At 44.8% G+C, this 13573-nt stretch overlaps 1 protein-coding gene across 1 annotated transcript in view; it reads left to right on the top strand.

The window, feature by feature from the left end:
* Positions 1 to 13573, top strand: part of LOC139539404 (solute carrier organic anion transporter family member 2A1-like) — a 96789-nt gene that overhangs the window by 53861 nt on the left and 29355 nt on the right. Inside the window, exon 5 of the mRNA XM_071342305.1 lies at positions 5272 to 5370. Coding sequence (XP_071198406.1) covers positions 5272 to 5370 — 99 coding nt within the window. The remainder of the gene's footprint in view (positions 1 to 5271; positions 5371 to 13573) is intronic.

Genomic DNA, 13573 nt, shown 5'->3' with positions numbered 1-13573 from the left:
CTACATACAGTGGGGCAAAAAAGTATTTAGTCAGCCACCAATTGTGCAAGTTCTCCCACTTAAAAGATGAGAGAGGCCTGTAATTTTCATCATAGGTACACTTCAACTATGACAGACAAAATGAGGGGAAAAAATCCAGAAAATCACATTGTAGGATTTTTAATGAATTTATTTGCAAATTATGGTGGAAAATAAGTATTTGGTCACCTACAAACAAGCAAGATTTCTGGCTCTCACAAACCTGTAACTTCTTCTTTAAGAGGCTCCTCTGTCCTCCACTCGTTACCTGTATTAATGGCACCTGTTTGAACTTGTTATCAGTATAAAAGACACCTGTCCACAACCTCAAACAGTCACACTCCAAACTCCACTATGGCCTAGACCAAAGAGCTGTCAAAGGACACCAGAAACAAAATTGTAGACCTGCACCAGGCTGGGAAGACTGAATCTGCAATAGGTAAGCAGCTTGGTTTGAAGAAATCAACTGTGGGAGCAATTATTAGGAAATGAAAGACATACAAGACCACTGATAATCTCCCTCGATCTGGGGCTCCACGCAAGATCTCACCCCGTGGGGTCAAAATTATCACAAGAGCGGTGAGCAAAAATACCAGAACCACACGGGGGGACCTAGTGAATGACCTGCAGAGAGCTGGGACCAAAGTAACAAAGCCTACCATCAGTAACACACTGCGCCGCCAGGGACTCAAATCCTGCAGTGCCAGACGTGTCCCCCTGCTTAAGCCAGTACATGTCCAGGCCCGTCTGAAGTTTGCTAGAGAGCATTTGGATGATCCAGAAGAAGATTGGGAGAATGTCATATGGTCAGATGAAACCAAAATATAACTTTTTGGTAAAAACTCAACTCGTCGTGTTTGGAGGACAAAGAATGCTGAGTTGCATCCAAAGAACACCATACCTACTGTGAAGCATGGGGGTGGAAACATCATGCTTTGGGGCTGTTTTTCTGCAAAGGGACCAGGACGACTGATCCGTGTAAAGGAAAGAATGAATGGGGCCATGTATCGTGAGATTTTGAGTGAAAACCTCCTTCCATCAGCAAGGGCATTGAAGATGAAACGTGGCTGGGTCTTTCAGCATGACAATGATCCCAAACACACCGCCCGGGCAACGAAGGAGTGGCTTCGTAAGAAGCATTTCAAGGTCCTGGAGTGGCCCAGCCAGTCTCCAGATCTCAACCCCATAGAAAATCTTTGGAGGGAGTTGAAAGTCCGTGTTGCCCAGCAACAGCCCCAAAACATCACTGCTCTAGAGGAGATCTGCATGGAGGAATGGGCCAAAATACCAGCAACAGTGTGTGAAAACCTTGTGAAGACATACAGAAAACATTTGACCTCTGTCATTGCCAACAAAGGGTATATAACAAAGTATTGAGATAAACTTTTGTTATTGACCAAATACTTATTTTCCACCATAATTTGCAAATAAATTCATTAAAAATCCTACAATGTGATTTTCTGGATTTTTTTTCTCATTTTGTCTGTCATAGTTGAAGTGTACCTATGATGAAAATTACAGGCCTCTCATCTTTTTAAGTGGGAGAACTTGCACAATTGGTGGCTGACTAAATACTTTTTTGCCCCACTGTAGGTAAGAGGCCTGTAGCTGACTGAAACTAGTCCCTCTACATAGGTAAGAGGCCTGTAGCTTACTGAAATTAGTCCCTATACATAGGTAAGAGGCCTGTAGCTGACTGAAACTAGTCCCTCTACATAGGTAAGAGGCTTGTAGCTGACTGAAACTAGTCCCTCGACATAGGTAAGAGGCTTGTAGCTGACTGAAACTGACTGAAACTAGTCCCTCTACATAGGTAAGAGACCTGTAGCTGACTGAAACTAGTCCCTCTACATAGGTAAGAGGCCTGTAGCTTACTGAAACAGTCCCTCTACATAGGTAAGAGGCTTGTAGCTGATTGAAACTAGTCCCTCTACATAGGTAAGAGGCCTGTAGCTGACTGAAACTAGTCCCTCTACATAGGTAAGAGGCTTGTAGCTGACTGAAACTAGTCCCTCTACATAGGTAAGAGGCCTGTAGCTTACTGAAACTAGTCCCTCTACATAGGTAAGAGGCTTGTAGCTGACTGAAACTAGTCCCTCTACATAGGTAAGAGGCCTGTAGCTGACTGAAACTAGTCCCTCTACATAGGTAAGAGGCCTGTAGCTGACTGAAACTAGTCCCTCTACATAGGTAAGAGGCCTGTAGCTTACTGAAACTAGTCCCTCTACATAGGTAAGAGGCTTGTAGCTGATTGAAACTAGTCCCTCTACATAGGTAAGAGGCCTGTAGCTGACTGAAACTAGTCCCTTTACATAGGTAAGAGGCCTGTAGCTGACTGAAACTAGTCCCTCTACATAGGTAAGAGGCTTGTAGCTGACTGAAACTAGTCCCTCTACATAGGTAAGAGGCCTGTAGCTTAATGAAACTAGTCCCTCTACATAGGTAAGAGGCCTGTAGCTGACTGAAACTAGTCCCTCTACATAGGTAAGAGGCTTGTAGCTGACTGAAACTGACTGAAACTAGTCCCTCTACATAGGCAAGAGGCCTGTAGCTTACTGAAACTAGTCCCTCTACATATGTAAGAGGCTTGTAGCTGACTGAAACTAGTCCCTCTACATAGGTAAGAGGCCTGTAGTTTACTGAAACTAGTCCCTCTACATGGGTAAGAGGCCTGTAGCTGACTGAAACTAGTCCCTCTACATAGGTAAGAGGCTTGTAGCTGACTGAAACTAGTCCCTCTACATAGGTAAGAGGCTTGTAGCTGACTGAAACTAGTCCCTCTACATAGGTAAGAGGCTTGTAGCTTACTGAAACTAGTCCCTCTACGTAGGTAAGAGGCCTGTAGCTTTACTGAAACCAGTCCCTCTACATAGGTAAGAGGCTTGTAGCTGACTGAAACTAGTCCCTCTACATAGGTAAGAGGCTTGTAGCTGACTGAAACTGACTGAAACTAGTCCCTCTACATAGGCAAGAGGCCTGTAGCTTACTGAAACTAGTCCCTCTACATATGTAAGAGGCTTGTAGCTGACTGAAACTAGTCCCTCTACATAGGTAAGAGGCCTGTAGTTTACTGAAACTAGTCCCTCTACATGGGTAAGAGGCCTGTAGCTGACTGAAACTAGTCCCTCTACATAGGTAAGAGGCTTGTAGCTGACTGAAACTAGTCCCTCTACATAGGTAAGAGGCTTGTAGCTGACTGAAACTAGTCCCTCTACATAGGTAAGAGGCTTGTAGCTTACTGAAACTAGTCCCTCTACGTAGGTAAGAGGCCTGTAGCTTTACTGAAACCAGTCCCTCTACATAGGTAAGAGGCTTGTAGCTGACTGAAACTAGTCCCTCTACATAGGTAAGAGGCCTGTAGCTGACTGAAACTAGTCCCTCTACATAGGTAAGAGGCCTGTAGCTGACTGAAACTAGTCCCTCTACATAGGTAAGAGGCTTGTAGCTGACTGAAACTAGTCCCTCTACATAGGTAAGAGGCCTGTAGCTGACTGAAACTAGTCCCTCTACATAGGTAAGAGGCTTGTAGCTGACTGAAACTAGTCCCTCTACATAGGTAAGAGGCTTGTAGCTGACTGAAACTAGTCCCTCGTATCAGTAGTATTCACCCCCTTGGATTTGTTCACATTCTGTTGCGTTACAAAGTGTTATTGAAATAGATTAGAGATTTTTTTTGTCATTGATCTGACTTGCCTAGTTAAAGTTTAAATGTAAAATAAATTTAAAATCTACACAAATACATCAGTGAAAATGTACATACAACATCTGGCAGGTTCCTGTATTGAATTTCAAGCACAAATTCAACTACAAAGACCAGAGAGCTTTTCAAAAGCCTCATAAAGAAGGGCATTGATTTGTAGATGGGTTTTGATAACAAATCAGACATTGAATATCTCTTTAAGCGTGGTCAAGTTAATAATTATTCTGTGGATGATGCATTAAACCACCCAGACACAACAAAGATACAGTCAACCTTCTGAACTGAGCTGCCGGAGAGGAAGGAAACTGCTCAGGGATTTCACCATGAGGTCATTGGTGATTTTAAAACAGTTACAGAGTTTAATGGCTGTGATAGGAGAACACTGAGGATGGATCAACAACATTGTAGTTACTCCACAATAATGACCTAAATGACAGAGTGAAACAAAAACAACTCAAGTTATACTGCAAGAGAACATGGCAAAGGAATAAATGTTTTGGCCTAAATGCAAAGCCTTACGTTTGTGGAAAATCCAACAACACATCACTGAATAACTGCCTCCTTTTTTAAAGCATGGTGGTGGCTGCATCATGTTATGGGTATGCTTGACATTGGCAAAGACTGGGGAGTTTTTTTCAGGATAAAAATAAACTGAATGGAACTGAGCACAGGCAAAATCCAAGAGGAAAACCTGGTTCAGTCTGCTTTCCACCAGACACTGAGAGACAAATTCATCTTTCAGCAGGGCCAAATCTACAGCGGAGTTGCTTACCAAGAAGACAGTGAATGTTCCTGAGAGTGACCAAGTTACAGTCAAATCTGCTTAAAATCTATTGCAAGACTTGAAAATTGCTGTGTATCCGTGACCCCCAACATCTTGACAGAGCTTGAATCATTTTGAAAAGAGTTATGGGCAATTATTGCACAATCCAGGTGTGTAAAGCTCTTAAGAGACTTACCCAATAAGACTCACAGCTGTAATCTCTACAAAAGGTGTTTCTAACATGTATTGACAAGGGGGGGGGGGGTAAATACTTATCTAATCTACATATATTACATTTTTCATAAATTTTTAATAAATTTTTATTTTGAGAATTTTTATTTTGAAAGAGTAGTTTGTGTAGATCATTGAAAAATATAAAGACACTTAAATCCATTTTAATACCACTTTGTAACACAATAAAATGTGAAGATTAGGTATGATACCCACTGTAGTTAAGAGGCTTGTAAGCCTATGGAAACACTCGCCTTGAGACATGACCCTATACTATTTTAACTACGGCAATCTCCCGGGGCTAACTAAAAACACCTTAGCTTAACACAGGCAGGTTGTAATCACTTCTCTCTCATAGATATAAAAAGTTAAGTTTGTCAGAGTTATTTAGCAAAAAAACAAGAGGAGAGATTGTATTAATTTAGTTAATAACAGACACTTGAACACGATCCAGCTGGTCTCTTCTTTGAGGTGTTAGTACTGCAGCTAAGGACAGGCTCAACACAAACTGTAGTATTACAGTAGGACATGGTGTTAAGACTCTCTCTTTTCTCCTCAGCCATCCTGTTTGCTGTGTCTGTGTTTGGACCTGCCTTCGGCTTCCTGCTGGGCTCCGTCATGCTGAGGATCTATGTGGACGTGGACAAAACCGGCTCATGTAGGTACTGGGTTTGGGTTGTTACATGGTGGACAGAACCGGCTCAGGTTCATACTGGGTTTGGGTTGCTATATGGTGGACAGAACCGGCTCAGGTTGATACTGGGTTTGGGTTGTTACATGGTGGACAGAACCGGCTCAGGTAGGTACTGGGTTTGGGTTGTTACATTGTGGACAGAACCGGTTCAGGTTAATACTGGGTTTGGGTTGTTACATGGGGGACAGAACCGGCTCAGGTTGATACTGGGTTTGGGATGTTACATGGTGGACAGAACCGGCTCAGGTTGATACTGGGTTTGGGTTGTTATATGGTGGACAGAACCGGCTCAGGTTGATACTGGGTTTGGGTTGTTACATGGTGGACAGAACCGGCTCAGGTTGATACTGGGTTTGGGTTGTTACATGGTGGACAGAACCGGCTCAGGTAGGTACTGGGTTTGGGTTGTTACATGGTGGACAGAACCGGCTCAGGTTAATACTGGGTTTGGGTTGTTACATGGGGGACAGAACCGGCTCAGGTTGATACTGGGTTTGGGATGTTACATGGTGGACAGAACCGGCTCAGGTTGATACTGGGTTTGGGTTGTTATATGGTGGACAGAACCGGCTCAGGTTTATACTGGGTTTGGGTTGTTACATGGTGGACAGAACCGGCTCAGGTTGATACTGGGTTTGGGTTGTTACATGGTGGACAGAACCGGTTCAGGTTGATACTGGGTTTGGGTTGTTACATGGTGGACAGAACCGGCTCAGGTTGATACTGGGTTTGGGTTGTTACATGGTGGACAGAACCGGCTCAGGTTGATACTGGGTTTGGGTTGTTACATGGTGGACAGAACCGGTTCAGGTTGATACTGGGTTTGGGTTGTTACATGGTGGACAGAACCGGCTCAGGTTGATACTGGGTTTGGGTTGTTATATGGTGGACAGAACCGGTTCAGGTTGATACTGGGTTTGGGTTGTTACATGGTGGACAGAACCGGTTCAGGTTGATACTGGGTTTGGGTTGTTACATGGTGGACAGAACCGGCTCAGGTTGATACTGGGTTTGGGTTGTTACATGGTGGACAGAACCGGCTCAGGTTAATACTGGGTTTGGGTTGTTATATGGTGGACAGAACCGGTTCAGGTTGATACTGGGTTTGGGTTGTTACATGGTGGACAGAACCGGCTCATGGTAGTTTGTAAAGCCTTACACCTTACATCTGTAATGTTGTTGATCCATCCTCAGTTTTCTCCTATCACAGACATTAAACTCTGTAACTGTTTTAAAGTCACCATTGGCCTCATGGTGAAATCCCTGAGCGGTTTCCTTCCTCTCCGGCAACTGAGTTAGGAAGGACGCCTGTATCTTTGTGGTGGCTGGGTGTATCGATACACCATCCAAAGTGTAATTAATAATTTCACCACGCTCAAAGGGGGATATTCAATGTCTGCTCACCCATCTACCAATAGGTGCCCTTTGCGAGGCATTGGAAAACCTCCCTGGTCTTTATGGTTGAATCTGTGCTTGAAATTCACTGCTGGACTGAGGGACCTTACAGATACTTGTATGTGTGGGGTACAGAGACGAGGAAGTCATTTAAAAATCATGTTAAACACTATTATTGCACACAGAGTCCATGCAACTTATGCGACTTGTTAAGCACATTTTTTACACCTAAACTTATTTAGGCATGCCATAAAAAAGGGGTTGAATTTGAATTTAAAAAAACATAATTCCACTTTGACATTATTGGGTTATTGTGTGTAGACCAGTGACACAATCTCAATTTAACCCATTTTAAATTCAGGCTGTAACAACAAAATGTGGGGGAAATCAAGGGGTGTAAATACAATGTATTATTGGCTATATAGTGTTGTAACGATGTGCAAATAGTTAAAGAAGAAAAAGGAAAAATAAATAAGCATAAATATAGGTTGTATTTACAATGGTGTTTGTTCTTCACTGGTTGCCCTTTTCTTGTGGCAACAGGTCACATATCTTGCTGCTGTGATGGAACACTGTGTTATTTCACCTAATAGATATGGGGGTTCATCAAGATTGGATATGTTTTCAAATTCTTTGTGGGACTGTGTAATCTGAGGAAAACATGTGTCTCTAATATGGTCATACATTTGGCAGGAGGTTAGGAAGTGCAGCTCAGTTTCCACCTCATTGCCAGGTCTGCCTAAGGTGGCCTCTCAATAGCAAGGCTATGCTCAATGAATCTGTACATAGTGAAAGCTTTCCTTAAGTTTGGGTCAGTCACAGTGGTCAGGTATTCTGCCACTGTGTACCCCTCTGTTTAGGGCCAAATAACATTCCAGTTTGCTCATTTTTTTTGTTGTGGATTCTTTCCAATGTATCAACTAATTATCTTTTTGTTTTCTCATGAAAATTCTCATTGTGTTGCTTTTCTGGGGCTCTGTGGGGTCTGTTTGTGAACAGAGCCCCAGAACCAGCTGGCTGAGGGGACTCTTCTCCAGGTTCATCTGTAGTTGAGGGCTTTGTTATATAAGCTTTGAGAATCACTTCCTTTAATTAAGGTGGTTGTAGAATTTAATTGCTCTTTTCTGGATTTTGATAATTTGAGTGAATCGTCCTAATTCTGCTCTGCATGCATTATTTGGACTTTTAAGTCGTACGCAGAGGTTATTTTTGCAGAATTCTGCATGCAGTCTCAATTTGGTGTTTGTCCCATTTTGTGAATTCTAGGTTGTTGACTGAAGTATTCTTAGCCAGATCCTACTTGGGATGTTTTATGTTCCTTTGATGGCATAGAAGGCCCTTCTTGCCTTGTCTCTTAGATCGTTTATAGCCTTGTGGAAGTTACCTGTGGTGCTGATGTTTATGCCAAGTTGGGTATAGTTTGTGTGCTCTAGGGCAACAAGGTCTAGGTGGAATTTTTATTTGTGGTCCTGGCAACTGGACTTCTTTTGTGTTATAACTGTCAGGGCCAAGGTCTGGCAGAATATCTAGGTGCTGCTGTAGGGCCTCCTTGGTTGGGGACAGAAACAACAGATCATCAGCGAACTGTAGACATTTGACTTTATAGTCTAGTAGGCTGAGGCCAGATGCTTCAGACTGTTCTAGCGCTTTCTCTCTCGTAGACTTTATTGACACAGCAAGTTAAATTACTTCCATTGTCAAAGTATACATATAACAACAATGGTGGGACCAACAGCAATCAATAATAATAGTAGTGGAAATGTGATTACCAGTAACAGAAACAACAATATTAATGAGAATAATACATCAAATATATAGTAGTTGGGCAGTCTCAACATGACTGAGAAGTCACATGACATGTTACGTTCCCCGTCAAGAAAACCAAAAATGCCGCTCAAACAGACGGGGAAACTAACAAAGAGTCATTGACAACAACCAAAACAGGTGGGGTTAAACAAAATTATAAAACATTCATGCGGGTGTCCACTAAAAGTGAACTAGCAACAACAACTAGAACGTAAAAGACACCCACTATGAGACCCACTAAGAGGCAAACAAAAGGAAAACCCCACACCAAACTTCAAAACAGGAAGCAAAACAAAAACAGGGAAGATCAGATAAAGGATTGTTTGTCTAGAAATCAAATAGGAGGTGCCAACTAAAATAGTTAACCCTCCACATCTACATTTACATTTACATTTAAGTCATTTAGCAGACGCTCTTATCCAGAGCGACTTACAAATTGGTGCATTCACCTTATGACATCCAGTGGAACAACCACTTTACAATAGTGCATCTAAATCTTTTAAGGGGAGGGGGGGGTCAGAAGGATTACTTTATCCTATCCTAGGTATTCCTTGAAGAGGTGGGGTTTCAGGTGTCTCCGGAAGGTGGTGATTGACTCCGCTGTCCTGGCGTCGTGAGGGAGTTTGTTCCACCATTGGGGTGCCAGAGCAGCGAAGTCAATTGAGAGGACATCTCTCAAGACAACTGGAGCACTGGGCCAGCCACTCTTAAATATCACCTGGGCCAGCCACTCTTAAATATCACCTGGGGCCAGCCACTCTTAAATATCACCTGGGGCCAGCCACTCTTAAATATCACCTGGGGCCAGCCACTCTTAAATATCACCTGGGGCCAGCCACTCTTAAATATCACCTGGGGCCAGCCACTCTTAAATATCACCTGGGGCCAGCCACTCTTAAATATCACCTGGGGCCAGCCACTCTTAAATATCACCTGGGCCAGCCACTCTTAAATATCACCTGGGCCAGCCACACTTAAATATCACCTGGGCCAGCCACTCTTAAATATCACCTGAGCCAGCCACTCTTAAATATCACCTAAGCCAGCCACTCTTAAATATCATCTGGGCCAGCCACACTTAAATATCACCTGGGCCAGCCACACTTAAATATCACCTGGGCCAGCCACTCTTAAATATCACCTGGGCCAGCCACTCTTAAATATCACCTGGGCCAGCCACTCTTAAATATCACCTGAGCCAGCCACTCTTAAATATCACCTAAGCCAGCCACTCTTAAATATCACCTGGACCAGCCACTCTTAAATATCACCTAAGCCAGCCACTCTTAAATATCACCTGGGCCAGCCACTCTTAAATATCACCTGGACCAGCACAGGTGAAACACCTTCCCACTAACGAGATGACAAACCAGCACAGATGTGACACATACTGACTAACGAGGTGAAACCAGAGTGAGCACAGCCTGTCCTCTCTGGGCAACCAGGTTTGTCTATGACGTCTCTATGATCAGACTGTGCTCACTGAGTCTGTACCTAGTCAGTGTTTTCCATCAGTCACAGGGATCATAGTCTGCCACCGTGTACTGTATCAGTCACAGGGGTCAGATAGTCTGCCACCGTGTACTGTCTGTTTAGAGACAAATAGCATTGAAGTTTACTTTGATTTCTTGTAGTGTCTTTCCAATAGGTGATATATTTTCTTTTTGCTTTGTGATAATTTGGTTGTGCCAGATTTTTTGAGTGCTGTCCTGAGGCTCTAAGGCAGGGTTGCCCAACCCTCTTTCTGGAGATCTACCGTCCAGTGGGTTTTCAGTCCAACCCTAATTTAACACACCTGGTTCTACTTATTAGCTGCTCAACAAGACCTTAACTAGCTGAATCAGATATGGTAAATTAGGGTTGGACTGAAAACCTACAGGACGCTAGATCTCCAGGAAGAGGATTGGACTGAAAACCTACAGGACGGTAGATCTCCAGGAAGAGGGTTGGACTGAAAACCTACAGGACGGTAGATCTCCAGGAAGAGGATTGGACTGAAAACCTACAGGACAGTAGATCTCCAGGAAGAGGGTTGGATTGAAAACCTACAGGACAGCAGATCTCCAGGAAGAGGATTGGACTGAAAACCTACAGGACGGTAGATCTCCAGGAAGAGGGTTGGACTGAAAACCTACAGGACAGTAGATCTCCAGGAAGAGGATTGGACTGAAAACATACAGGACAGTAGATCTCCAGGAAGAGGGTTGGGCTGAAAACCCACCGGACTGTAGATCTCCAGGAAGAGGGTTGGACTGATAACCTACAGGACAGTAGATCTCCAGGAAGAGGATTGGACTGAAAACCCACAGGACAGTAGATCTCCAGGAAGAGGGTTGGACTGATAACCTACAGGACAGTAGATCTCCAGGAAGAGGGTTGGATTGAAAACCTACAGGACAGTAGATCTCCAGGAAGAGGGTTGGACTGAAAACCTACAGGACGGTAGATCTCCAGGAAGAGGATTGGACTGAAAACCTACAGGACGGTAGATCTCCAGGAAGAGGATTGGACTGATAACCTACAGGACAGTAGATCTCCAGGAAGAGGGTTGGGCTGAAAACCTACAGGACAGTAGATCTCCAGGAAGAGGGTTGGACTGATAACCTACAGGACAGTAGATCTCCAGGAAGAGGATTGGACTGATAACCTACAGGACAGTAGATCTCCAGGAAGAGGGTTGGACTGAAAACCTACAGGACGGTAGATCTCCAGGAAGAGGATTGGACTGATAACCTACAGGACAGTAGATCTCCAGGAAGAGGGTTGGACTGATAACCTACAGGACAGTAGATTTCCAGGAAGAGGGTTGGACTGAAAACCTACAGGACAGTAGATCTCCAGGAAGAGGATTGGACTGATAACCTACAGGACAGTAGATCTCCAGGAAGAGGGTTGGACTGATAACCTACAGGACAGTAGATCTCCAGGAAGAGGGTTGGACTGATAACCTACAGGACTGTAGATCTCCAGGAAGAGGGTTGGACTGATAACCTACAGGACAGTAGATCTCCAGGAAGAGGGTTGGACTGATAACCTACAGGACAGTAGATCTCCAGGAAGAGGGTTGGACTGATAACCTACAGGACAGTAGATCTCCAGGAAGAGGGTTGGACTGATAACCTACAGGACAGTAGATCTCCAGGAAGAGGGTTGGACTGAAAACCTACAGGACTGTAGATCTCCAGGAAGAGGGTTGGGCTGAAAACCTACAGGACTGTAGATCTCCAGGAAGAGGGTTGGACTGATAACCTACAGGACAGTAGATCTCCAGGAAGAGGGTTGGGCAGCCCTGCTCTGTGGGATTGGTTTGGGTCAGTGAACTGAGCCTCAGAACCAGTTGGTTGACTGCTGTCCTGAGGCTCTATGGGATTGGTTTGGGTCAGTGAACTGAGCCTCAGAACCAGCTGGCTGACTGCTGTCCTGAGGCTCTATGGGATTGGTTTGGGTTAGTGAACTGAGCCTCAGAACCAGCTGGCTGACTGCTGTCCTGAGGCTCCATGGGGTTGGTTTGGGTTAGTGAACTGAGCCTCAGAACCAGCTGGCTGACTGCTGTCCTGAGGCTCCATGGGGTTGGTTTGGGTTAGTGAACTGAGCCTCAGAACCAGCTGGCTGACTGCTGTCCTGAGGCTCCATGGGGTTGGTTTGGGTTAGTGAACTGAGCCTCAGAACCAGCTGGCTGACTGCTGTCCTGAGGCTCCATGGGGTTGGTTTGGGTTAGTGAACTGAGCCTCAGAACCAGCTGGCTGAGGGGACTCTTCTCTTGTTTCATCTCTTGACATTGTAGAGCTGTGTGAATAAATGTTTCAGGGCTGCTTGTTTTTAGATGGTTGTAAAATGTGATGTCTCTTTTATTCTGCTCTTCTTGTGTTATTTTGAGTTTTTCTTTGCACTTACAATACACTCTGCATGCAATTCTACATGCAGTATTTCAATTGGATGTTTGTCCCATTCATGAATCATCCTCAGTAAGGAATGGACACCATACTTTCCTGCCAAATATCGTAGGTTTTTTTGTGTTTTTTTTGGCAGATCCTAATTGGATTGTATATTTTAATGTTCCTTTTAAAGGCATAGAATGCTCTTCTTGCTTCGTCTCCCAGCTCGTTCACAGCCGTGCTAAAGCTGCACCTGTGTTGGTGATCATTTAGTCCTAGATACGTGCCATTTTTGGTCTGTTTTTAATAGAACTGTTTGTATTTGTGATCTTGATTTCAGGACCTCTTGGAATAACCTAAAAAAAAAAACGGAATATAATGATAACTGTCAGAATCCAGGTTAAATAGTTTTGGACTTATCCAGCCCTCTCTCTCGCTGTCTCTGTCTCTCTCTCATTTGACTTCAGAGTCTATTGAGGCCGGGTGCTTCAGACTGTTCTAGAGCCATCTCTTTCTCCGTCTCTGCCGGCCTAGCTTGCTTTCTCACTGCCTGTCTGCCTGTCTCTCTCTCTCTCTCTCTCTAACTTTCCTCTCTCCCTCCAGTCACCAACGCTGAGCTGGCCCCTACAGACCCTCCTCTCTAACCTTCCTCTCTCCCTCCAGTCACCAACGCTGAGCTGGCCCCTACAGACCCTCCTCTCTAACCTTCCTCTCTCCCTCCAGTCACCAACGCTGAGCTGGCCCCTACAGACCCTTCCTCTCTCCCTCCAGTCACCAACGCTGAGCTGGCCCCTACAGACCCTTCCTCTCTCCCTCCAGTCACCAACGCTGAGCTGGCCCCTACAGACCCTCCTCTCTAACTTTCCTCTCTCCCCCCAGTCACCAACACTGAGCTGGCCCCTACAGACCCTCCCTCTAACCTTCCTCTCTCCCTCCAGTCACCAACGCTGAGCTGGCCCCTACAGACCCCCCCCTCTAACCTTCCTCTCTCCCTCCAGTCACCAACGCTGAGCTGGCCCCTACAGACCCTCCTCTCTAACCTTCCTCTCTCCCTCCAGTCACCAACACTGAGCTGGCCCCTACAGACCCTC

The sequence above is a fragment of the Salvelinus alpinus genome, chromosome 15 (assembly GCF_045679555.1).
Source record: "Salvelinus alpinus chromosome 15, SLU_Salpinus.1, whole genome shotgun sequence".
Lineage (NCBI taxonomy): Eukaryota > Metazoa > Chordata > Actinopteri > Salmoniformes > Salmonidae > Salvelinus > Salvelinus alpinus.
This window is presented reverse-complemented; position numbering and strand designations above follow the sequence as displayed.